The sequence below is a fragment of the Oncorhynchus masou genome, chromosome 27 (genome assembly GCF_036934945.1).
Source record: "Oncorhynchus masou masou isolate Uvic2021 chromosome 27, UVic_Omas_1.1, whole genome shotgun sequence".
NCBI lineage: Eukaryota > Metazoa > Chordata > Actinopteri > Salmoniformes > Salmonidae > Oncorhynchus > Oncorhynchus masou.
This window is the reverse complement of record NC_088238.1, coordinates 64,402,537-64,430,036: the sequence shown is the minus strand read 5'-3', so window position 1 is coordinate 64,430,036 and position 27,500 is coordinate 64,402,537. Positions and strand designations below refer to the sequence as shown.

At 45.2% G+C, this 27,500-nt stretch overlaps 1 protein-coding gene across 1 annotated transcript in view; it reads right to left on the bottom strand.

Annotated features, from left to right (window-relative positions):
* Positions 1 to 9,383: 9,383 nt before the first annotated feature.
* The window catches only part of cnga1b (cyclic nucleotide gated channel subunit alpha 1b), a 40,178-nt gene continuing 22,061 nt past the window's right edge, over positions 9,384 to 27,500 (bottom strand). Inside the window, 5 exon segments of the mRNA XM_064940858.1 lie at positions 9,384 to 9,489; positions 14,632 to 14,832; positions 15,031 to 15,156; positions 24,839 to 25,000; positions 26,998 to 27,173. Coding sequence (XP_064796930.1) covers positions 14,719 to 14,832; positions 15,031 to 15,156; positions 24,839 to 25,000; positions 26,998 to 27,173 — 578 coding nt within the window. The 3' untranslated portion in view covers positions 9,384 to 9,489; positions 14,632 to 14,718.

The following is a 27,500-nucleotide window of genomic DNA, read 5'->3' as shown; positions in this document are numbered from 1 at the left end:
AATGTAACTCCAAGTCAATCACACTTCTGTGAAATCAAACTGTCCACTTAGGAAGCAACACTGATTGACAATACATTTCACATGCTGTTGTGCAAATGGAAAAGACAACAGGTGGAAATTATAGGCAATTAGCAAGACACCCCCAATAAAGGAGTGGTTCTGCAGGTGGTGACCACAGACCACTTCTCAGTTCCTATGCTTCCTGGCTGATGTTTTGGTCACTTTTGAATGCTGGCGGTGCTTTCACTCTAGTGGTAGCATGAGACGGAGTCTACAACCCACACAAGTGGCTCAGGCAGTGCAGCTCATCCAGGATGGCACATCAATGCGAGCTGTGGCAAGAAGGTTTGCTGTGTCTGTCAGCGTAGTGTCCAGAGCATGGAGGCGCTACCAGGAGACAGGCCAGTACATCAGGAGACGTGGAGGAGGCCGTAGGAGGGCAACAACCCAGCAGCAGGACCGCTACCTCCGCCTTTGTGCAAGGAGGAGCAGGAGGAGCACTGCCAGAGCCCTGCAAAATGACCTCCAGCAGGCCACAAATGTGCATGTGTCTGCTCAAGCGGTCAGAAACAGACTCCATGAGGGTGGTATGAGGGCCCGACGTCCACAGGTGGGGGTTGTGCTTACAGCCCAACACTGTGCAGGACGTTTGGCATTTGCCAGAGAACATCAAGATTGGCAAATTCGCCACTGGCGCCCTGTGCTCTTCACAGATGAAAGCAGGTTCACACTGAGCACATGTGACAGACGTGACAGTCTGGAGACGCCGTGGAGAACGTTCTGCTGCCTGCAACATCCTCCAACATGACCGGTTTGGCGGTGGGTCAGTCAGGGTGTGGGGTGGCATTTCTTTGGGGGGCCGTACAGCCCTCCATGTGATCGCCAGAGGTTGCCTGACTGCCATTAGGTACCGAGATGAGATCCTTAGACCCCTTGTGAGACCGTATGCTGGTGCGGTTGGCCCTGGGTTCCTCATGTGGCTGGTTGCTTGGTTACCTCAGTTCTATTTCACCTCAGAAGCGCACGCATAATTATTACCTCAGAACGGACGGTGTTTTTGACGGTGACAACCTGCTTGACGACCTGTTGCTGACGAGAAAGAGAACACTTTCTTTACCATTGTCTTTATATAAGTACATTTTGATAATTAGGAAGAAATAATTTAAGATGTTTTTAGATGCTAGCTAATGTACTTACGTTATACCTCAGCCTACCAGCTACAGTAGCTAGCCTGACAGTTTTATTTAGCTAATGTTAGCTAGCTAGCTACTGTAACCGTTATTGCAGCTTTCTGTTTGTATGTAGCGTTAGCTCTAACTTCAATGGCTTCCTGATGGAGATTTTATCTTTCCAACCAGGAGAAATACGATGAAGACATCACTGATCATTCAGAGACACTCACAATTCAGCGTAACGTTAAGCAGTTAACTTCTATTAGATAACCGAACGGATTTAACTTTGTACAATCATTTTCCACCTAACGTTAGCTAGTTGCTAGCTACACATACAGTTCAGTGGAGGCTGTTGAGGCGAGGATTAAGGAGGACGCCATTCCCCCACTTATATAGTTAACGTCATATTGAGGCGTCTCTGCTATAAATGACACCTGATCACTCAAAGGTGTAAGAATTTATGGTCCAAACGTCTTTAAGGAAGAGGAGGAAGGGGGAGAGAAGAGGGGGAAGGGGGAGAGAAGAGGAGGAAGAGAAGAGGAGGAAGGGGGAGAGAAGAGGGGGAAGGGGGAGAGAAGAGGGGGAAGGGGGAGAGAAGAGGGGGAAGGGGGAGAGAAGAGGGGGAGAGAAGAGGGGGAAGGGGGAGAGAAGAGGGGGAGAGAAGAGGGGGAAGGGGGAGAGAAGAGGGGGAAGGGGGGAGAGAAGAGGGGGAAGGGGGGAGAGAAGGGGGGAGAGAAGAGGGGGAAGGGGGGAGAAAAGGGGGGAGAGAAGAGGGGGAGAGAAGAGGGGGAGAGAAGAGGGGGAGAGAAGAGGGGGAAGGATGATGGCCACACAGGAGGCTGATTTTCACTGAGGAGGAGGAGGCCGAACCGAAATGCATGCTGGACATTTCAAAGTGAAGCACATGACTTCCAGAATCAACCAACACTTCTTCTGATGGGGACAGCTGGGTAAGTGAAATAACCTTTTGTTGAGCACATTCTTTTTTCTTTTGTTGATCTTTTGTTAATTCTATTATATCTGAAACTATTATGTTTTCAATTAATGTCTTATCAGAGAGTACAACGTTTCAATTGGTCACTGTTTGCTTAAAAAAAAGGTCCCTTTCGAGCCAGAAGTTTGAGCTGTGAGACTGTGGAGTTGAAGCTCATCAGTTGTTTCCTGGTGTCCCAATTCAAATGTACCGGTTCCTTTATTTGACCACAGCAGAGTTCAAAGTGTGTGTGTGTGTGTGTGTGTGTGTGTGTGTGTGTGTGTGTGTGTGTGTGTGTGTGTGTGTGTGTGTGTGTGTGTGTGTGTATTAGGGTTTCAAAGGGTCGGAAAACCTTCCGGTAAATTTTCAGATTTTTTTTGTTGTTGCTTAAATTCATCAAAACAGTGCACCTTTATTGTGGGATACACATAAGGCAATTCTAGGTCTTGTGGCATATATTTGGTTAAACTATGTCCAATTCAATGGAATTCAATGGAACCCTCTGCATAGTGCACTCTTCCACAGCTGATTCTCAAGATCTTGTACACTAATGAGATGCTATTGAGCTTTCTGGTAAGTTACTACAATACTGGGTGGGGTGAATATATTTTATTTTATTTTTATTTTATATGAAATTCAGTATTTTTTGTTAACTAGTAAACAGCAGCCTACAGCAAAGTGTGTTTAAATAACTTTAAACTCATGTTAGTTTTTGCTACCATGTGGGTTTTAGCTTGCTTGAGCCTGCAAACTGAGGAGTGTAAATTCACCTGTGTCCATACATGTTTCATTTTAAACATTGATCTTACAAAGGAGATGTTTAATCTAACTGCTTAACTATTTATCTGTACATTTGATGTGTGAAGACATTTCACTGCAGCTAATGTAGAAGAAAAAGCTGTGTATGCAACTGGTTCACCTCTGGTGCTCACAGGCAATGTGAATTGGAAGAGACTTCTGAATGTTCTTTGTCCAGCATACACCCCTCCAACCAGACATGCATTATCTACTCATTTGCTTGATGCAGAGTTCAACAGAGTTCAAGTGAAGGTCAAGCAAATCCTAGAGAAAGCAGACTGTATTGCAATCAACTCTGATGGGTGGTCGAATGCTAGTGGGCTTAGGAAGAATGTAACTACATCCTCAACCAGTATTCTACAAGAGCACCGACACAAGGGACAACAGACACACCGGTCTCTCCATTGCAGATGAGCTGAAGGCAGTCATCAATGACCTTGGACCACAGAAGGTATTTGCACTGGTGACAGACAATGCTGTGAACATGAAGGCTGCTTGGTCTAAAGTGGGAGGAGTCCTACCCTCACATCACACCCAATGGCTGTGCTGCTCATGCATTGAATCTTCTCCTCAAGGACATCATGACACTGAAAACAATGGATACACTCTACAAGAGAGCCAAGGAAATGGTAAGGTATGTGAAGGGTTGTCAAGTTATAGCAGCAATCTACCTCACCAAGCAAAGTGAGAAGAATAAGAGCACCACATTGAAGCTGCCCAGCAACACCCGTTGGGGTGGTGTTATCATCATGTTTGACAGTCTCCTGGAGGGGAAGGAGTCTCTCCAAGAAATGGCCATATCACAGTCTGCCGATATGGACAGCCCCATCAAGAGGATCCTCCTGGATGATGTATTTTTGGGAAAGAAACCGATAGCAGTAGCCATTGGACGGATTGAGGGAGACGATGCCATCCTGTCTGATGTTCAGACTCTGCTTGCAGATGTAAGAGAAGAAATCCGTACGGCCCACTTCACTGTTTCTCCAAGCAGAGGAAGCTGCTGTTCTGAAATACATCAATAAGCGTGAAGACTTCTGCCTAAAGCCCAGACACACCACAGCGTACATGTTGGACCCCAAGTATGCTGGCAAGAGCATCCTGTCTGGTGCAGAGATCAACAAGGCCTATGGTCTCATCACTACCGTGTCTCGCCATCTCGGCCTGGATGAGGGTTCTTGTCAGTCTGGTGAAGTACACTTCCAAGCAAGGGCTTTGGGATGGAGATGCAGTATGGTAGTCGTGACAACATATCTCATCAGCCACCTGGTGGAGGGACTTTCCTCCTTCATCCTCCAAATCCAATGAGCCTCAGGGCGCAACTGGTCGTTGTTAGGGAACCCACACACCAAAACAAAAAACATCTACATTTAAATGGTGTTAATATTAATGTGCATATATTCCCACTAATTCCCACTAATTCTCTGAATATTCCCCAAAATGTCTCAATAGAGAAAAATGGCCTCATGTTTCTATTTCCCCCCAATAGAATCCCCTTTAACGAAGGAAGACATTATGACTTTAATGAAGACAGCTTCTCCATCCTGGAGGGGGAAATCAATCATTTCCAGGCCCAGGGACATGTACTAGTCTGTGGCGACCTAAATGCCTGAACCGGACCAGAACCAACAAAAACGGGTCACAACTCCTGCAGCTCTGTCGCACGCTGGGTATGTACATAGTCAAAGGTAGGCTTCGAAGGGACCCCTACGGTAGGTCCACCTATAGCTCTGTTACATCCTGGGTATGTACATAGTCAAAGGTAGGCTTCGAGGAGACTCCTACGGTAGGTACACCTATAGTTCATCTCTTGGCAGTAGTACTCCAGACTACTTTATCACTGGAGGTGACAGCATTCCCTCCCACATATGCACCTCCCCCTAGGCATAACTATGACAACATAACCTTGGGGTGAGACTAGGATCCAGCTTTAGCCCCACCCTCTTCAACATATATATCAATCAATATACAGTTGAAGTCAGAAGTTTACATACACTTAGGTTGGAGTCATTAAAACTTGATTTTCAACCTCTCCACAAATTTATTGTTAACAAACTATAGTTTTGGCAAGTCGGTTAGGACATCTACTTTGTGCATGACACAAGTCATTTTTCAAACAATTGTTTAAAGACAGATTATTTCACTTATAATTCACTGTATCACAATTCCAGTGGGTCAGAAGTTTACATACACTAAGTTGACTGCCTTTAAACAGCTTGGGAAATTCCAGAAAATGATGTCATGGCTTTAGAAGCTTCTGATAGGATAATTGACATCATTTGAATCAATTGGAGGTGTGGATGTATTTCAAGGCCTACCTTCAAACTCAGTGCCTCTTTGCTTGACATCATGGGAAAATCTAAAGAAATCAGCCAAGACCTCAGAAAAATAATTGTAGACCTCCACAAGTCTGGTTCATCCTTGGGAGCAATTTCCAAACGCCTGAAGGTACCACATTAATCTTTACAAACAATAGTACGCAAGTATAAACACCATGGGACCACGCAGCCACCATACCGCTCAGGAAGGAGACGTGTTCTGTCTCCTAGAGATGAACGTACTTTGGTGCGAAAAGTGCAAATCAATCCCAGAACAACAGCAAAGGACCTTGTGAAGATGCTGGAGGAAACAGGTACAAAAGTATCTATATCCGCAGTAAAACGAGTCCTATATCGACAACCTGAAAGGCCGCTCAGCAAGGAAGAAGCCACTGCTCAAAAACCACCATAAAAAAGCCGGGCTACGTTTTGCAATTGCACATGGGGACAAAGATCATACTATTTTTAGAAATGTCCTCTGGTCTGATAAAACAAAAATAGAACTGTTTGGCCAAAATGACCATCGTTGTGTTTGTAGGAAAAAGGGGGAGGCTTGCAATCCGAAGAACACCATCCCAACCGTGAAGCACGGGGGTGGCAGCATCATGTTGAGGGGTGCTTTGCTGCAGGAGGGACTGGTGCACTTCACAAAATAGACGGCATCATGAGGCAAGAAAATAATGTGGATATATTGAAGTAACATCTCAAGACATCAGTCAGGAAGTTAAAGCTTGGTTGCAAATGGGTCTTCCAAATGGGCAATGACCCCAAGCATACTTACAAAGTTGTGGAAAAATGGCTTAAAGACAACAATGTCAAGGTATTGGAGTGGCCATCACAAAGCTCTGACCTAATTCCCATAGTACATTTGTGGGCAGAACTGAAAAAGTGTGTGAGAGCAAGGAGGCCTACAAACCTGACTCAGTTAGACCAGCTCTGTCAGGAGGAATGGGCCAGAATTCACCCAACTTATTGTGGGAAGCTTGTGGAAGGCTACCCAAAACGTTTGACCCAAGTTAAGCAATTTAAATTAGGATTAGAATTTTTATTAGGATTAAATGTCAGGAATTGTGAAAAACTGAGTTTAAATGTATTTGGCTGAGGAGTATGTAAACTTCCGACTTCAACTGTACCTTGTCAGTTACACAACTGAATGTTTTCAACTGAAATTTAACCCAACCCCTCTGAATCAGAGGTGAAGGGGGAGAGAAGAGGGGAAGGAAGAGGAGGGAGAAGAGGGGAAGGAAGAGGGGGAAGGGGGGAGAGAAGAGGGGAAGGAAGAGGAGGGAGAAGAGGGGAAGGAAGAGGGGAGAGAAGAGGGGAAGGAAGAGGAGGAAGGGGGAGAGAAGAGGGGAAGGAAGAGGGGGAAGGGGGGAGAGAAGAGGGGAAGGAAGAGGAGGAGGGGGGGTAGATAGAGGGGAAGGAAGAGGAGGAGGGGGGGTAGATAGAGGGAGTACACTCATAAATTCCACGTATTTAAGGTCATCTATTATTTATATATATTGAGTGTTCAGGAACTATATTGAGCCATTACATCACTTCCCTTTTCGCCAGGGTATAAAATGAGGTCACACACATGCAACATCCCTTTGTCATCCAACACCATGAAGAAAAGAACAGGCAGCTGAAAAGAGAGATGGTCGTAGACCTTCATAAACCTGGTAATGGTTACAAGAAGATCCACAAACGGTTGAATATACCACTGAGCATTGCCAGGGTAATTTTTCGAACATTCCCCCCCCCCCCCCTAGGATAGGGAGGAGGATGGTGAGAGAAGAAATCCCCAAGAATCACTGAAAGGATTGCAGGCGTTGGTGGCATCTTGGGGTCACCAGGTTTCAGGAAAGCCCCATCAGACTCCACCTCCACAAGCTCTTTGGAAGGGTTGTCAGAAGAAAGCCCCATCAGACTCCACCTCCACAGGCTCTTTGGAAGGGTTGCCAGAAGAAAGCCCCATCAGACACCACCTCCACAGGCTCTTTGGAAGGGTTGCCAGAAGAAAGCCCCATCAGACACCACCTCCACAGGCTCTTTGGAAGGGTTGCCAGAAGAAAGCCCCATCAGACACCACCTCCACAGGCTCTTTGGAAGGGTTGCCAGAAGAAAGCCCTTTCTGACCACAAGACACAGACGCGCTTGGAGTTTACCAAACGTCATTTAAATTATGACTGGAGGAAGGTGCTCTGGTCAGATGAGACCAAAATGTAACGTTTTGGTCAGATACAGAATCGGCATGTTTGGTGTAGAAACAGGAGAGGCACCTCATACCCACGGGGAAATATGGAGGGGGGTCAGTGATGTTTTGGGGCTGTTTTAATTCCAGAGGTCCAGGGGCCCCTCATACCCATGGTGAAATATGGAGGGGGTCAGTGATGTTTTGGGGCTGTTTTAATTCCAGAGGTCCAGGGGCACCTCATACCCACGGGGAAATATGGAGGGGGGTCAGTGATGTTTTGGGGCTGTTTTAATTCCAGAGGTCCAGGGGCCCCTCATACCCATGGTGAAATATGGAGGGGGTCAGTGATGTTTTGGGGCTGTTTTAATTCCAGAGGTCCAGGGGCACCTCATACCCACGGGGAAATATGGAGGGGGGTCAGTGATGTTTTGGGGCTGTTTTAATTCCAGAGGTCCAGGGGCCCCTCATACCCACGGTGAAATATGGAGGGGGTCAGTGATGTTTTGGGGCTGTTTTAATTCCAGAGGTCCAGGGGCATCTCATACCCACGGTGAAATATGGAGGGGGGTCAGTGATGTTTTGGGGCTGTTTTAATTCCAGAGGTCCAGGGGCCCCTCATACCCACGGTGAAATATGGAGGGGGTCAGTGATGTTTTGGGGCTGTTTTAATTCCAGAGGTCCAGGGGCATCTCATACCCACGGTGAAATATGGAGGGGGGGTCAGTGATGTTTTGGGGCTGTTTTAATTCCAGAGGTCCAGGGGCCCCTCATACCCACGGTGAAATATGGAGGTGGGGTCAGTGATGTTTTGGGGCTGTTTTAATTCCAGAGGTCCAGGGGCACCTCATACCCACGGGGAAATATGGAGGGGGGTCAGTGATGTTTTGGGGCTGTTTTAATTCCAGAGGTCCAGGGGCACTGGTTAAGTAAAATCGAGTGGAGTGTACTAACTATTGTACTGCATGTCTAGATGTATAGACTGTTTCCATGTCTGGATGTATAGACTGTTTCCATGTCTGGATGTGTAGACTGTTTCCATGTCTAGATGTATAGACTGTTTCCATGTCTAGATGTATAGACTGTTTCCATGTCTAGATGTGTAGGCTGTTTCCATGTCTGGATGTATAGACTGTTTCCATGTCTGGATGTGTAGACTGTTTCCATGTCTAGATGTATAGACTGTTTCCATGTCTGGATGTGTAGACTGTTTCCATGTCTAGATGTATAGACTGTTTCCATGTCTAGATGTATAGACTGTTTCCATGTCTAGATGTATAGACTGTTTCCATGTCTGGATGTATAGACTGTTTCCATGTCTAGATGTATAGACTGTTTCCACGTCTGGATGTGTAGACTGTTTCCATGTCTGTGGGTCTGCCTGTCGGTCTGTGTCTGTCTGTCGGTCTGTGTCTGCCTGTCGGTCTGTGTCTGCCTGTCGGTCTGTGTCTGTCTGTCGGTCTGTGTCTGTCTGTCGGTCTGTCGGTCTGTGTCTGCCTGTCGGTCTGTGTCTGTCTGTCGGTCTGTGTCTGCCTGTCGGTCTGTGTCTGTCTGTCGGTCTGTCGGTCTGTGTCTGCCTGTCGGTCTGTGTCTGCCTGTCGGTCTGTGTCTGCCTGTCGGTCTGTGTCTGTCTGTCGGTCTGTGTCTGCCTGTCGGTCTGTGTCTGCCTGTCGGTCTGTGTCTGCCTGTCGGTCTGTGTCTGTCTGTCGGTCTGTGTCTGCCTGTCGGTCTGTGTCTGTCTGTCGGTCTGTGTCTGTCTGTCGGTCTGTGTCTGTCTGTCGGTCTGTGTCTGTCTGTCGGTCTGTGTCTGCCTGTCGGTCTGTGTCTGTCTGTCGGTCTGTGTCTGTCTGTCGGTCTGTGTCTGTCTGTCGGTCTGTGGGTCTGCCTGTCGGTCTGTGTCTGTCTGTCGGTCTGTGTCTGTCTGTCGGTCTGTAGGTGTGCTACTCACAGCCTGGGTTCTCTTGACGGAGGCGATACAGATAAGGCAGGTGATGGCACCGGACTGGAACGCATCACTCAGGTACTGACGAGTTCTCTCTAGGTCTGTCACATCTCCACCTGGAGAGAGAGGGGAGATATTAGGGGGTCTGGTGGCGACTAAGACAGTAGGGGGTCTGATGGCGACTAAGACAGTAGGGGGTCTGATGGCGACTAAGACAGTAGGGGGTCTGATGGCGACTAAGACAGTAGGGGGTCTGATGGCAACTAAGATAGTAGGGGGTCTGGTGGCGACTAAGATAGTAGGGGGTCTGGTGGCGACTAAGACAGTAGGGGGTCTGGTGGCGACTAAGACAGTAGGGGGTCTGGTGGCGACTAAGACAGTAGGGGGTCTGATGGCGACTAAGACAGTAGGGGGTCTGATGGCGACTAAGACAGTAGGGGGTCTGATGGCGACTAAGACAGTAGGGGGTCTGGTGGCGACTAAGACAGTAGGGGGTCTGGTGGCGACTAAGATATTAGGGGGTCTGATGGCGACTAAGATAGTAGGGGGTCTGATGGCGACTAAGACAGTAGGGGGTCTGATGGCGACTAAGATAGTAGGAGGTCTGATGGCGACTAAGATAGTAGGGGGTCTGATGGCAACTAAGATAGTAGGGGGTCTGATGGCGACTAAGACAGTAGGGGGTCTGATGGCGACTAAGACAGTAGGGGGTCTGATGGCGACTAAGACAGTAGGGGGTCTGATGGCGACAAAGACAGTAGGGGGTCTGATGGCGACTAAGACAGTAGGGGGTCTGATGGCGACTAAGATAGTAGGGGGTCTGGTGGCGACTAAGATAGTAGGAGGTCTGATGGCGACTAAGACAGTAGGGGGTCTGATGGCGACTAAGACAGTAGGGGGTCTGATGGCGACTAAGACAGTAGGGGGTCTGATGGCGACAAAGACAGTAGGGGGTCTGATGGCGACTAAGACAGTAGGGGGTCTGGTGGCGACTAAGACAGTAGGGGGTCTGATGGCGACTAAGACAGTAGGGGGTCTGATGGCGACTAAGACAGTAGGGGGTCTGATGGCGACTAAGATAGTAGGGGGTCTGATGGCGACTAAGATAGTAGGGGGTCTGATGGCGACTAAGATAGTAGGGGGTCTGGTGGCGACTAAGATAGTAGGGGGTCTGATGGCGACTAAGATAGTAGGGGGTCTGATGGCGACTAAGACAGTAGGGGGTCTGATGGCGACTAAGATAGTAGGGGGTCTGATGGCGACAAAGATAGTAGGGGGTCTGATGGCGACTAAGATAGTAGGGGGTCTGGTGGCGACTAAGATAGTAGGGGGTCTGGTGGCGACTAAGACAGTAGGGGGTCTGATGGCGACTAAGACAGTAGGGGGTCTGATGGCGACTAAGACAGTAGGGGGTCTGGTGGCGACTAAGACAGTAGGGGGTCTGATGGCGACTAAGATAGTAGGGGGTCTGGTGGCGACTAAGACAGTAGGGGGTCTGATGGCGACTAAGACAGTAGGGGGTCTGATGGCGACTAAGACAGTAGGGGGTCTGATGGCGACTAAGATAGTAGGGGGTCTGATGGCGACTAAGATAGTAGGGGGTCTGGTGGCGACTAAGATAGTAGGGGGTCTGATGGCGACTAAGATAGTAGGGGGTCTGATGGCGACTAAGACAGTAGGGGGTCTGATGGCGACTAAGATAGTAGGGGGTCTGGTGTTTGTGTCAGTCTAACATCATTAGCCTGATGGCTGGTATGTGATTTACTACTGTAAGACAGAGAGCCTTTCAGAAAGACTGACTGACCTTAAAAAGCAACTTCTCCTTTTGAAAGCGGTCTGTGTGTCATCGATATGAGTCAAACATTTATTAGTGTCAACATTTACTACAAAGTGTAACTAGGATAATTTCGGTGGTCATTTCAGTCTTAACAGAACGACGGGGACGTAACAGAACGACGAAGGGGACGTAACAGAACGACGAAGGGCACTTAACAGAACGACGAAGGGCACTTAACAGAACGAAGAAGGGCACTTAACAGAACGAAGAAGGGCACTTAACAGAACGAAGAAGGGCACTTAACAGAACGAAGAAGGGCACTTAACAGAACGAAGAAGGGCACTTAACAGAACGAAGAAGGGCACTTAACAGAACGAAGAAGGGCACTTAACAGAACGAAGAAGGGCACTTAACAGAACGAAGAAGGGCACTTAACAGAACGAAGAAGGGCACTTAACAGAACGAAGAAGGGCACTTAACAGAACGAAGAAGGGCACTTAACAGAACGAAGAAGGGCACTTAACAGAACGAAGAAGGGCACTTAACAGAACGAAGAAGGGCACTTAACAGAACGAAGAAGGGCACTTAACAGAACGAAGAAGGGCACTTAACAGAACGAAGAAGGGCACTTAACAGAACCAAGGGCACTTAACAGAACCAAGGGGACGTAACAGAACCAAGGGGACGTAACAGAACCAAGGGGACGTAACAGAACCAAGGGGACGTAACAGAACCAAGGGGACGTAACAGAACCAAGGGGACGTAACAGAACCAAGGGGACGTAACAGAACCAAGGGGACGTAACAGAACGAAGAAGGGCACTTAACAGAACGAAGAAGGGCACTTAACAGAACGAAGAAGGGCACTTAACAGAACGAAGAAGGGCACTTAACAGAACGAAGAAGGGCACTTAACAGAACGAAGAAGGGCACTTAACAGAACGAAGAAGGGCACTTAACAGAACGAAGAAGGGCACTTAACAGAACGAAGAAGGGCACTTAACAGAACGAAGAAGGGCACTTAACAGAACGAAGAAGGGCACTTAACAGAACGAAGAAGGGCACTTAACAGAACGAAGAAGGGCACTTAACAGAACGAAGAAGGGCACTTAACAGAACGAAGAAGGGCACTTAACAGAACGAAGAAGGGCACTTAACAGAACGAAGAAGGGCACTTAACAGAACGAAGAAGGGCACTTAACAGAACGAAGAAGGGCACTTAACAGAACCAAGGGCACTTAACAGAACCAAGGGGACGTAACAGAACCAAGGGGACGTAACAGAACGAAGAAGGGCACTTAACAGAACGAAGAAGGGCACTTAACAGAACGAAGAAGGGCACTTAACAGAACGAAGAAGGGCACTTAACAGAACGAAGAAGGGCACTTAACAGAACGAAGAAGGGCACTTAACAGAACGAAGAAGGGCACTTAACAGAACGAAGAAGGGCACTTAACAGAACGAAGAAGGGCACTTAACAGAACGAAGAAGGGCACTTAACAGAACGAAGAAGGGCACTTAACAGAACGAAGAAGGGCACTTAACAGAACGAAGAAGGGCACTTAACAGAACGAAGAAGGGCACTTAACAGAACGAAGAAGGGCACTTAACAGAACGAAGAAGGGCACTTAACAGAACGAAGAAGGGCACTTAACAGAACGAAGAAGGGCACTTAACAGAACGAAGAAGGGCACTTAACAGAACGAAGAAGGGCACTTAACAGAACGAAGAAGGGCACTTAACAGAACCAAGGGCACTTAACAGAACCAAGGGCACTTAACAGAACCAAGGGCACTTAACAGAACCAAGGGGACGTAACAGAACCAAGGGGACGTAACAGAACCAAGGGGACGTAACAGAACCAAGGGGACGTAACAGAACCAAGGGGACGTAACAGAACCAAGGGGACGTAACAGAACCAAGGGGACGTAACAGAACCAAGGGGACGTAACAGAACGAAGAAGGGCACTTAACAGAACGAAGAAGGGCACTTAACAGAACGAAGAAGGGCACTTAACAGAACGAAGAAGGGCACTTAACAGAACGAAGAAGGGCACTTAACAGAACGAAGAAGGGCACTTAACAGAACGAAGAAGGGCACTTAACAGAACGAAGAAGGGCACTTAACAGAACGAAGAAGGGCACTTAACAGAACGAAGAAGGGCACTTAACAGAACGAAGAAGGGCACTTAACAGAACGAAGAAGGGCACTTAACAGAACGAAGAAGGGCACTTAACAGAACGAAGAAGGGCACTTAACAGAACGAAGAAGGGCACTTAACAGAACGAAGAAGGGCACTTAACAGAACGAAGAAGGGCACTTAACAGAACGAAGAAGGGCACTTAACAGAACGAAGAAGGGCACTTAACAGAACGAAGAAGGGCACTTAACAGAACGAAGAAGGGCACTTAACAGAACGAAGAAGGGCACTTAACAGAACGAAGAAGGGCACTTAACAGAACGAAGAAGGGCACTTAACAGAACGAAGAAGGGCACTTAACAGAACGAAGAAGGGCACTTAACAGAACGAAGAAGGGCACTTAACAGAACGAAGAAGGGCACTTAACAGAACGAAGAAGGGCACTTAACAGAACGAAGAAGGGCACTTAACAGAACGAAGAAGGGCACTTAACAGAACAAAGAAGGGCACGTAACAGAACAAAGAAGGGCACGTAACAGAACAAAGAAGGGCACGTAACAGAACAAAGAAGGGCACTTAACAGAACCAAGGGTACTTAACAGAACCAAGGGTACTTAACAGAACCAAGGGTACTTAACAGAACCAAGGGGACGTAACAGAACCAAGGGGACGTAACAGAACCAAGGGGACGTAACAGAACCAAGGGTACGTAACAGAACCAAGGGAACGTAACAGAACCAAGGGAACGTAACAGAACCAAGGGTACGTAACAGAACGAAGGGTACGTAACAGAACGAAGGGTACGTAACAGAACGAAGGGTACGTAACAGAACGAAGGGGACGTAACAGGACGAAGGGTACGTAACAAAACGAAGGGTACTTAACAGAACGAAGGGGACGTAACAAAACGAAGGGTACTTAACAGATATACATAGGTTTAAATTCTGCCCACATTATAATAGTAGTCCATTCGGAGCGCAACTGCAAGTGACCAAATTCTAACGACCATGTTCAGTTTGGTTAGACACACCCTATCCCTATGGGGCTAGTTAGGGACCGTCGGTAAATTACGGGACAATATGTGAAAATGTCAACAGCTCCAAATGTCAATGACTCAAAAACCTCTGACTGTAAATTGTAGAAATCCATATATGGATATTGAAAGCATTTAATGAGACACCTAAAATATTGTCCCATCTACATTGTGTAATTTATGCCCAGACATAACTATCCAGAAAGTTCCAGAAAGACAATGATCTAATGGTTTAACAGGCGGACTGGGACTGTGTGATCAACAGGGATCAGACTCAAGCACGAGCCACACATCAGTATGTGTCTCACCAGTCTGGTCCGTGTAGGTGGTGAGCGTCGAGGCCAGAATCTTCCCTCGTTTACCATCCTTCCCCTCGACCTTCCCACCATCATCAACTATATCATCGACATCATCGTCTGAGGAGGAGCTGTACTGGCTCTGAACCAATCGCTGAGCAGCAGCCTGGTTGGACTTCCTGATCTCCTCAAACTTGGATTGGCTCGACGCGGCTGTCAATAAATAAATACAAGTAATCAATCCAGATAATCAATCAGTCAGTCGATCAATCAGTCAGTCGATCAATCAGTCAGTCAGCAAGCACACTGACAGACAGAGACTCTCTCTCTCTCTCAATTCAATTCAATTCAAGGGCTTTATTGGCATGGGAAACATGTGTTAACATTGCCAAAGCAATGTCTCTCACTCACTGTGTTGTGAAGGTGCTGCCATGTTCTTTCCTCTGTTAACAGACTGTAGCTGTGTGAGAGCTGTAGTGTTCTTCCCTCTCCCATCTCCTCCTCTCCCTCTCCCATCTCCTCCTCTCCCCCTCCCATCTCCAGCCCACACACCACTAGGAGTCTTAGGGGATTCTGCTGCCGGGGCTGCTGCCCTCTCTCTCTGAGGTCGTGACGCTTGACCCTGTGGCTGACCACGGCCACGACCCCGCTGACGCCAGGCCGGATCCATGGCGATGACCTGCCACATCACAATAAAGAACACATGGTGATAACTATATGATCAGTGGGTGTTTCTGTTTTACCAAAGACTGTTGGTTCGTATGGACCTTAACCCAACACCTAGGGACCCCATAAATAGGATCTCTTGACAGCTGGGGCGTTGGGCTGACAGCTTTAATATCTCAAATATCTCTAGTGCTCCAAAATTTCATAAAAATAAAAAAATAAACTTTTAAACTTAGGCTCACAGGTGCTCCTTGTAAAAAGGGGTCATTTGGGACGCAATAGTTCCATACAGTAGGTGCTGTTACGACTAGAAGCGTAACGTCAGCAGACTGACTCCTTCTCGACAACCTCTGCCAGACAAACCTATGGAGACTGACGCCGTCCCAAATGGCAACATATTCCCTATGTAGTGCGCTATTTTTATACAGGTCCTCATATACGCCTGACTGCGAGAGAGGAGCACTTCCATGAACCAGCCGAACATGCAGACAGCTACTAAGCTTAACAAGTTGATAGCCCCCAGATATCAGATATATCCAGAAAGCAGATTGCGCGTCTGAATAAGTTAGCTAGCTGATGAAAGCTAGCATCATATACCACCAATAATCCACAGGGCTAGCTATGTTTCTACAGAGGGCTAGCTAACAAACTCGCCGACAGTTTACTAATGAGAAAAGCTACAGCTGGCTGTTTTAAAGGAGTTATCGCTGATCTAGCGAGTTCACCAATAGTTGAAGGAAATATTATATCCCACTGCAAGTTCATGTTGTTGGTGACAGCTAATAGCTAGCCGGCTAACTGACGGCAAGCTCGCTTTGTCATTCAGGAAAGTGATAGCGACTCTAGCTATCACAACAAATACACAACTGCAATATTCGTAACACCCATGCATTACAGTAATGAGATTTGAGGAATTAACAAACTCTGAATTCTGTAATATTGTTTGTTTCATTGATTCATGCAGACATACCAGACCGTTCACTGACACGCCGCTCGCCTACACAGGACCACTCACTGAGCAAACTCCAACCACTGTGGTGCAGGCTGGGAATTGTAGTGATTAACAGTAGTCGTTGTCGCTTCACTTACTGGTGAGCCGGTGTGTCAAAAACTACAAGTCCAAAAGTATAACGAAGTAAATGGGACTTTGCAACGTGTCAAACCAACGCTGTGCAAGAAGTCCACTACACGGATATAACCTTGGTTCTCTGAGTAGTGTAACGGGTAGATAAACGATCTATGGAAACACTTCCTCCTTCCTCATGCGATGTGATTGAGATGCTGAATATGTTTACTGTCTATGACTCCACTAGAACTAGGCTGGACCCATGACATTTTTAACAACGCTTTTTTTCTGATAAAACTAGTTAATTGCATCCACTGTGGAGACCAGTTTCATAATATGACCATATTTTTCCAGCTGCTTGCCGTCGTTTTGAAGTAATCACGGAAAAACAGGCCTTGTTTTAAGGAATTTTTCACCCTGCACGCTCCTATTAGTTCTGTTGAGCACCGTGGCACCAACTTGCCTTCCAAACATTCTATTGTCCAGCCTACTAGAACCCCACGGAGGAAAGGCACGTACGGTTAGCAACCTGTTGCTCTACTCAGAGAACCAAGGTTACACCCGTAACCCAACATTCTCGTAGCGGGTTGCCAAATGACCGATGGGAGAGGCTGTACCAAAGAGGTGGTTCGGATAGATGAGCCCCTGGGACATTCTTGTATACACCACAGGATGCAAAATAACATAATTACCAACTAGGGTAAAACATAATTTCAACTGTGGCAAACCGTATACCCAAGCAAGCTGAAATTTACAACATGAGACTTAAAAACAGCCTCACTGACGCTTGATAAGTGGTTGATTTTGCAAATACGAACATTTTTGCGTCTCAGGGTTAGATTTTTAAGATAAAATGTTAATTTAGATTTCTTTTCATTTCACATCCAGAGACTAAAATAAACTTGAACTTTTTCAGCTTTCAAAATATTTAATGCACCTGTTTAAAAAAAAAGAGTAAAATAAATGGAAACGATATAGAGTGAATTCAGACCCCTTGACCTTTTCCACATTTTGTTACTTTACAGCCTCGTTCTAAAATGGGGAAGGGGAAGAGGATAACTAGTCAGTTGAACAACCAAATTCCTTCAACTGAAATGTGGCTTCCCCTCTGAATCAGAGAGGTGCGGGGGGCTGCCTTAATCAACAGCCACATCGGTTAAATACATAACAATCCGCATCAATCTACACACAATGCCCCATATTGACAAAGTGAAAACAGGTTTTTTGAAATTTTGGGCATATGTATAAAAAATAAACAGAAAAACCTTATTTACATAAGTATTCAGACCCTTTGAGATTAGACTCAAATTTGAGCTCAGGTGCAGCCTGTTTTAAGTTGATCCTTGAGATGTTTCTACAACTTGATTTGAGTCGACCTGTGGTAAATTCAATTGATTGGAAAGGCAAACGCCTGTCTATATAAGGTCACATTGTTGAATGTGAATGTCAGAGCAAAAACCAAGCCATGAGGTCGAATGAATTGCCCGAAGAGCTCAGAGACAGGATTGTGTCGAGGCACAGATCTGGGGAAGAGTACCAAAACATTTCTGTAGCATTGAAGGTCCCTAAAAACACAGTGGCCTCCATCATTCTTAAATGGAATTCTCTTCCTAGAGCTGGCCAAACTGAGTAATCGGGGGAGAAGGGCCTTCGTCAAGCAGGTGACCAAGAACCCGATGGTCACTCTGACAGAGCTCCAGAGTTCCTCTGTGGAGATGGGAGAACCTTCCAGAAGGACAACCATCTCTGTAGCACACCACCAATCAGGCCTTTATGGTAGTGTGGCCAGACGGAAGCCACTCCTCAGTATATACAATCCAGGTTGAATCAGGAATTCCCCAGGGCAGCTTTCTAGGCCCCTTGCTTTTTCTAAATCCATGTGTATGCATAGTGCGTATGTTATCGTGTGTGTATGTGTGTGTGTGTTGCTTCACAGTCCCCGCTGTTCCATAAGGTGTTTTTTAATCTGTTTTTTTTAAATCAAATTTTACTGCTGGCATGAGTTACATGATGTGGAATAGAGTTCCATGTAGTCATGGCTCTATGTAGTGCTGTGAGCCTCCCATAGTCTGTTCTGGACTTGGGGACTGTGAGGAGACCTCTGGTGACATGCCGTGTGGGGTATGCATCGGTGTCTGAGCTGTGTGCCAGGAGTTTAGACAGACAGCTTGGTGCATTCAACATGACAATACTTCTCATAAATAAAAGAAGGCTCCACTTTGAGCCAGGAGAGATTGATATGCATATTATCAATGTTATTAAAATGATCTCTCTGTGTACGTTTAAGGGCCAGCCGTGCTGCCCTGTTCTGAGACAACTGCAATTTTCCTAAGTCCTTTTTTGTGGCACCTGACCACACGACTGAACAGTAGTCAAGGTGGGACAAAACTAGGGCCTGTAGGACCTGCCTTGTTGACAGTGTTGTTAAGAAGGTAGAAACTAGGGCCTGTAGGACCTGCCTTGTTGACAGTGTTGTTAAGAAGGTAGAAACTAGGGCCTGTAGGACCTGCCTTGTTGACAGTGCTGTTAAGAAGGTAGAAACTAGGGCCTGTAGGACCTGCCTTGTTGACAGTGCTGTTAAGAAGGTAGAAACTAGGGCCTGTAGGACCTGCCTTGTTGACAGTGCTGTTAAGAAGGTAGAAACTAGGGCCTGTAGGACCTGCCTTGTTGATAGTGTTGTTAAGAAGGTAGAAACTAGGGCCTGTAGGACCTGCCTTGTTGACAGTGTTGTTAAGAAGGTAGAAACTAGGGCCTGTAGGACCTGCCTTGTTGACAGTGCTGTTAAGAAGGTAGAAACTAGGGCCTGTAGGACCTGCCTTGTTGACAGTGCTGTTAAGAAGGTAGAAACTAGGGCCTGTAGGACCTGCCTTGTTGACAGTGCTGTTAAGAAGGTAGAAACTAGGGCCTGTAGGACCTGCCTTGTTGACAGTGCTGTTAAGAAGGTAGAAACTAGGGCCTGTAGGACCTGCCTTGTTGATAGTGTTGTTAAGAAGGTAGAAACTAGGGCCTGTAGGACCTGCCTTGTTGACAGTGCTGTTAAGAAGGTAGAAACTAGGGCCTGTAGGACCTGCCTTGTTGATAGTGTTGTTAAGAAGGTAGAAACTAGGGCCTGTAGGACCTGCCTTGTTGATAGGACAATGACCTTAAGCATACTGCTAAAGCAACACTGGAATGGTTTAAGGGGAAACATCTTGGAATGGCCCAAACCTTCTTCCAATTGAAAATCTGCGTTATGTCTTAAAGATTGCTGTACACCAGCGAACCCATCCAACTAGAAGGAGCTGGAGCAGTTTTTCTTTCTTTGAAGAATGGGCAAAAAAAATCCCAGTGGCTAGATGTGCCAAGCTTATAGTGACATACCCCAAGAGACTTGTAGCTGTAATTGCTGTAAAAGGTGACACAATATTGACTTTGGGGGGGGGAATAGTTATGCACGCTTAAGTTTTCTGTTTGTTTCACAATAAAAAATATTTTGAATCTTCAAAGTGGTAGGCATGTTGCATAAATCAAATTATACGAACCCCCCAAAATTCGATTTTAATTCCAGGTTGTAAGGCAACAAAATAGGAAAAATGCCAATGGCGTGAATACTTTTGCAAGCCACAGTACCCAGTACAGAGCAACTAGAGAACATTACCAACCCTCCGTATTTTCCCTGGCTGCCCCACCACCACAGAAAACACTGAGGCTGAAACACCTGCGTTTTGTAGCAGTCCAGAAAGCAAGAAAGAGACCATGCAGCTTTATTAACTCAATGATATAAAGTACCAGTCAAAAGTTTGGACATACCTAGCCAGCCACCCTAGTCATAGACTGTTCTCTCTGCTACCGCACAGCAAGCGGTACCGGAGCGCCAAGTCTAGGTCCAAGAGGCTTCTAAACAGATTCTACTCCCAAGCCATAAGACAACTGAACATCTAATCAAATGACTACCTCAGACTATTTACATTGCCCCCCACCCTCCCATACGCTGCTGCTACTCCCTGTTGTTATCTATGCTTAGCCAATTAAATAACCATTACATTTACATTTAAGTCATTTAGCAGACGCTCTTATCCAGAGCGACTTACAAATTGGTGAATTCACCTTCTGACATCAGTGGAACAGCCACTTTACAATAGTGCATCTAAATCATTTAAGGGGGGGGAGAAGGATTGCTTTATCCTATCCTAGGTATTCCTTGAAGAGGTGGGGTTTCAGGTGTCTCCGGAAGGTGGTGATTGACTCCGCTGTCCTGGCGTCGTGAGGGAGTTTGTTCCACCATTGGGGGGCCAGAGCAGCGAACAGTTTTGACTGGGCTGAGCGGGAACTGTACTTCCTCAGTGGTAGGGAGGCGAGCAGGCCAGAGGTGGATGAACGCAGTGCCCTTGTTTGGGTGTAGGGCCTGATCAGAGCCTGGAGGTACTGCGGTGCCGTTCCCCTCACAGCTCCGTAGGCAAGCACCATGGTCTTGTAGCGGATGCGAGCTTCAACTGGAAGCCAGTGGAGAGAGCGGAGGAGCAGGGTGACGTGAGAGAACTTGGGAAGGTTGAACACCAGACGGGCTGCGGCGTTCTGGATGAGTTGTAGGGGTTTAATGGCACAGGCAGGGAGCCCAGCCAACAGCGAGTTGCAGTAATCCAGACGGGAGATGACAAGTGCCTGGATTAGGACCTGCGCCGCTTCCTGTGTGAGGCAGGGTCGTACTCTGCGGATGTTGTAGAGCATGAACCTACAGGAACGGGCCACCGCCATGATGTTAGTTGAGAACGACAGGGTGTTGTCCAGGATCACGCCAAGGTTCTTAGCGCTCTGGGAGCCTACCTGCATGCACATAAAAACCTCAATTACCTCGACACCGGTGCCCCCGCACATTGACACATTGACTCTGTACCGGTAGCCCCTGTATACAGCCCCGCTATTGTTATTTTCTGCTGCTCTTTAATTATTTGTTTTTCTTACTTTTTTTGTATTTTCTTAAAACTGCATGGTTGGTTTAAGGGCTTGTAAGTAAACATTTACACCTGTTGTATTCGGCGTATGTGACAAATTATATTTACTAATTCCAGGGTTTTTCTTTATTGTTAGTATTTTCTACATTGTAGAATAATATTGAAGACATCAAAACTATGAAGTAACAAAGAAGAAGAAGAAGAAACTAAACTGTTTCAAGGTGTTGTAAGAAGAAGCTGGTGGTTTCCCACTCTGCCACTGTTCAACTTAGCCAAAGACAAAGAGACCTATTGTTGGTCCATCGTCTTCTGTTGTTATCTTTCAAGGGCACAGCTGTGTGGCTATATGAAGAGAACAGAGGCTAGCTTGAGCAGCAGTGAAAATTCTATCAGCAGAAAGGGAGTACTGTTCCCATCATGCTCTCACACACATGCTGAACTGGCATCTAGAAAAAAGGTTCTAAAAGCTGAGAACCAACTCTGTTCGTTGGGCTCGTAAACTCTGCACTGTTGAGTGACTGTTCACCGCTGCAGATTTGCAGAATCTGATAATAAAAAGTTGTTTATTTAGAAACATCTCTTCCTTTCGATCAGAATTTCAATTTTTAGAATAACGGCTGTAACGTAACAAAATGTGGAAAAAGGACAAGGGGTCTGAATACTTTCCTAATGCACAGTATCTTAAATAACCACGTTTTCATGAATGTGATGATTTGCAGAAGCCCATTCAAAAACAGTACATGCCTTGCACCAGGAAGTGGGTCTTTCATTGTGTATTAGGCTGCCTGTCTAAACGCAGCCTGAGAAATAAACTGTCCAATCTTATATTCTGTTCTCTTCTGTGGACATGTATATAAATGACAATGAGACAGTGCTTCCTTATAAAATGTCTTTATTGTGTTTATTGCAGTGCTTCAACTTTATACTTTATACTATACCATCGCTCATCACTACGGTAACAATACTTTACAATAACTAGCTTTTATTTCCAACATATTGATCCACCCAAACCACCAATTCACCTATCCATTGATCCGTTCAATGATTGATTGATTAAACATATTCAATAAGTATTTTGACACTTCAAATACTGTAATAATTTATTGTTTGTAATTTACAAAATGTTTGTAGGCCGACTGTATGTTGTGGATCGTTTGTAAATGATTTAAATTCTACTGTGCAGCTTAATAAAGTCTGTATTATTATTAATAATATTAAATCAAATATCACATATCAATATCACCTACAGACATTGGACACTTTAATAGTGAGAATATATTAGATAATAATCGAAAATAAATCACTTTCTAAACAACAAATAATAACAATAGCTTATTTGGGGGCTTTTTAAAGGTTATACATCATGGGGCTTTTAGAGGTTATACATCATGGGGCTTTTAGAGGTTATACATCATGGGGCTTTTAGAGGTTATTCATCATGGGGCTTTTAGAGGTTATACATCATGGGGTTTTTAGAGGTTATACATCATGGGGCTTTTAGAGGTTATACATCATGGGGCTTTTAAAGGTTATACATCATGGGGCTTTTAAAATGTTATTTATCATGGGGCTTTTAAAGGTTATTCATCATGGGGCTTTTAGAAGTTATACATCATGGGGCTTTTAAAGGTTATTCATCATGGGGCTTTTAGAGGTTATACATCATGGGGCTTTTAAAATGTTATTTATCATGGGGCTTTTAAAGATTATTCATCATGGGGCTTTTAGAAGTTATACATCATGGGGCTTTTAGTGGTTATACATCATGGGGCTTTTAGAGGTTATACATCATGGGGCTTTTAGAGGTTATACATCATGGGGCTTTTAAAAGGTTATACATCATGGGGCTTTTAAAATGTTATTCATCATGGGGCTTTTAGAGGTTATACATCATGGGGCTTTTAAAGGTTATACATCATGGGGCTTTTAGAGGTTATACATCATGGGGCTTTTAAAGGTTATACATCATGGGGCTTTTAGAGGTTATACATCATGGGGCTTTTAAAGGTTATTCATAATGGGGCTTTTAGAGGTTATACATCATGGGGCTTTTAAAGGTTATTCATCATGGGGCTTTTAGAGGTTATACATCATGGGGCTTTTAAAGGTTATTCATAATGGGGCTTTTAAAAGGTTATACATCATGGGGCTTTTAAAGGTTATACATCATGGGGCTTTTAGAAGTTATACATCATGGGGCTTTTAAAGGTTATTCATCATGGGGCTTTTAAAAGGTTATTCATCATGGGGCTTTTAAAGGTTATACATCATGGGGCTTTTAGAAGTTATACATCATGGGGCTTTTAAAATGTTATTTATCATGGGGCTTTTAGAGGTTATACATCATGGGGCTTTTAAAATGTTATTTATCATGGGGCTTTTAAAGGTTATTTATCATGGGGCTTTTAAAGGTTATTTATCATGGGGCTTTTAGAGGTTATACATCATGGGGCTTTTAAAATGTTATTTATCATGGGGCTTTTAAAGGTTATTCATCATGGGGCTTTTAGAAGTTATACATCATGGGGCTTTTAGAGGTTATACATCATGGGGCTTTTAGAGGTTATACATCATGGGGCTTTTAGAGGTTATACATCATGGGGCTTTTAGAGGTTATACATCATGGGGCTTTTAAAGGTTATTCATCATGGGGCTTTTAAAAGGTTATACATCATGGGGCTTTTAAAAGGTTATTCATCATGGGGCTTTTAGAGGTTATACATCATGGGGCTTTTAGAAGTTATACATCATGGGGCTTTTAGAGGTTATACATCATGGGGCTTTTAGAGGTTATACATCATGGGGCTTTTAAAAGGTTATACATCATGGGGCTTTTAAAAGGTTATACATCATGGGCTTTTAGAGGTTATACATCATGGGGCTTTTAAAAGGTTATACATCATGGGGCTTTTAGAGGTTATACATCATGGGGCTTTTAGAGGTTATACATCATGGGGCTTTTAAAATGTTATACATCATGGGGCTTTTAGAGGTTATACATCATGGGGCTTTTAAAATGTTATTCATCATGGGGCTTTTAGAAGGTTATACATCATGGAGCTTTTAGTGGTTATACATCAAGTGGTGGTGAATATTTGGTGGACAGAACAAGACAACAAGAATAAAAAGTTATTCTGATCTGTCATTCTCTTTGTACCGATTCAGAAAAGCCTGTATATCAAGTAGACTATGCTGTTTTTCCCCCTATGGCTCTTCTGGTCACCTGTGGAACAACCCACTCAAGATACTGAGAGGTCAGTCAGCTCTTCCTGTCACTCTAATTCCTCTACCACCTGGATGCCATTGACACGTGCTGTTGTTGTTTAGTGTTCCTTTTCCAACCACGCTGCTCTGCTTGCTCTGACATCGTTACATGATGGTAATTTAGTGAACACTCTTACCCAGAGCGACTTCCAGTCAGTCAACTATAGTAGGTAGGTAAGACCTTCCTCAAAAACATAATGAACACAGAACAGCGGGACTATTTCTTCTACTCTGTGGTTGCCACGGTACCCATCTCCACCCCTAGCTCCTCGACCTCCTGGACTGGAGCCACCACTTTCTTCTCTAGTCGGGTGACTCTGCGTTTCAGTCTGCTCTGGCCCGCCTCGTGTTCGGCGAGGAGCCGGGCGTATCGCGTCTGGAGGGACTCCAGCGTTGCTGTCATCCTCTCCACCTTCTCCTCCATGTCCTTGGGGTCCGGGCCCTGCGCCGCCACCTAGTGAACCATCAATACGTTAGTCGATCAGATAATCAATTAATAACCAAAACTCCTCCATATCCTGGGGTCCGGGCCCTGCGCCGCCACCTAGTGAACCATCAATACTTTGATTAATGAGTTCATCAATTGGTCGGTCAGTTAGTCGATCAGATAATCAATTAATAACCAAAACTCCTCCATATCCTGGGGTCCGGGCCTTCTTCGCCACCTAATCATCGATCAATACATCCGGCAGTTGGTCGGTCGGCTAACTGATCAGTCAGTCAATCAATCAAAAAGTAACTCAATCAGCCTTCCAGGTTCAGCAGGTTGTCCTACAGCCCAAGCATCACGTCCTTCACCCTAACTAACCCTTACTACTGTGTTATAGCCGTGTTATAGCTGTGTTATAGCTGTGTTATAGCCGTGTTATAGCCGTGTTATAGCTGTGTTATAGCCGTGTTATAGCCGTGTTATAGCCGTGTTATAGCTGTGTTAAAGCTGTGTTATAGCCGTGTTATAGCTGTTTCATAGCTGTGTTATAGCCGTGTTATAGCTGTGTTATAGCCGTGTTATAGCTGTGTTATAGCTGTGTTATAGCTGTGTTATAGCTGTGTTAAAGCTGTGTTATAGCCGTGTTATGGCTGTTTCATAGCTGTGTTATAGCTGTGTTATAGCTGTGATATAGCCGTGTTATAGCTGTGTTAAAGCTGTTTCATAGCTGTGTTATAGATGTGTTGTTGCTGGGTTATAGCTGTTTCATAGCTGTGTAATAGCTGTGTTATAGATGTGTTATAGGTGTGTTATAGCTGTGTTATAGCTGTGTTATAGCCGTGTTATAGCCGTGTTATAGCTGTGTTATATATGTGTTTTATAGAGGTGTTATAGAGGTTTATAGAGGTGTTATAGAGGTTTATAGAGGTGTTATAGAGGTGTTATATAGAGGTGTTATATAGGTGTATAGAGGTGCTATATAGAGGTGTTATATAGGTGTATAGAGGTGCTATATAGAGGTGTTATAGATGTGTTATCGAGGTTTATAGAGGTGTTATATAGAGGTGTTATAGAGGTGTTATATAGAGGTTAATAGAGGTGTTATAGAGGTGTTATAGAGGTGTTATAGAGGTTTATAGAGGTTTATAGAGGTGTTATATAGAGGTGTTATATAGAGGCGTTATATAGAGGTGTTATATAGGTGTATAGAGGTGCTATATAGAGGTGTTATAGATGTGTTATAGAGGTTTATAGAGGTGTTATATAGAGGTGTTATAGAGGTGTTATATAGAGGTTTATAGAGGTGTTATAGAGGTGTTATAGAGGTGTTATAGAGGTTTATAGAGGTGTTATAGAGGTGTTATAGATGTGTTATAGAGGTGTTATAGCTGCGTTATAGATGTGTTTTATGGATGTGTTATAGAGGTGTTATAGAGGTTTATAGAGGTGTTATAGAGGGGTTATATAGAAGGGTTATAGAGGTGTTATAGAGGTGTTATAGAGGTGTTATATAGAGGTGTTATATAGAGGTGTTATAGAGGTGTTATAGAGATGTTATAGAGGTGTTATATAGAGGGGTTATAGAGGTGTTATAGAGGTGTTATAGAAGTGTTGTAGATGGGTTATATAGAGGCATTATAGAGGTGTTATAGAGGTGTTATAGAGGGGTTATAGAGGTGTTATAGAGGGGTTATAGAGGGGTTATAGAGGTGTTATAGAGGGGTTATATAGAGGGGTTATATAGAGGTGTTATAGAGGGGTTATAGAGGGGTTATAGAGGGGTTATATAGAGGTGTTATAGAGGGGTTATAGAGGGGTTATAGAGGGGTTATAGAGGTGTTATAGAGGGGTTATAGAGGTGTTATAGAGGGGTTATAGAGGGGTTATAGAGGTGTTATAGAGGTGTTATAGAGGGGTTATAGAGGTGTTATAGAGGTGTTATAGAGGGGTTATAGAGGTGTTATAGAGGGGTTATAGAGGGGTTATAGAGGGGTTATAGAGGGGTTATAGAGGGGTTGTACCTCCAGGTCCAGCAGGTTGTCCTTCATTAGGATCTGCCGTCCCTTCTCCTCCAACATGGCTTTAGCATCAGGATACTCCGACAGGGCCTCCATGAGGTCGTCTTTCGACAGGCAGAACAAGTCGGAGTACCCAACACTCCTGATGTTAGCAGTCCTCCTGTTTCCAGCCCTGGAACCTGGCATCAAATGAAGTGCAGAAACAAGTCTGTGAGTTGAGGAATCTTTACGTTCGTATCCAGCAGCAGATCAGGAGACAATACAGCAGAAATGAAGGAGTGGAGCCATGTTCCTAACTCTGAACCAGTCTAACCCGTCTGAACCACTCTGAACCACTCTGAACCAGTCTGAACCAGTCCAAACTCCTCTGAACCAGTCTGAATCCGTCTGAACCAATCTGAACCAGTCTGAACCAATCTGAACCAGTCTGAACCAGTCTGAAGCAGTCTGAGTTGTCCTCAGGTGTTCCTAACTCTGAACCAGTCTGAACCACTCTGAACCAGTCT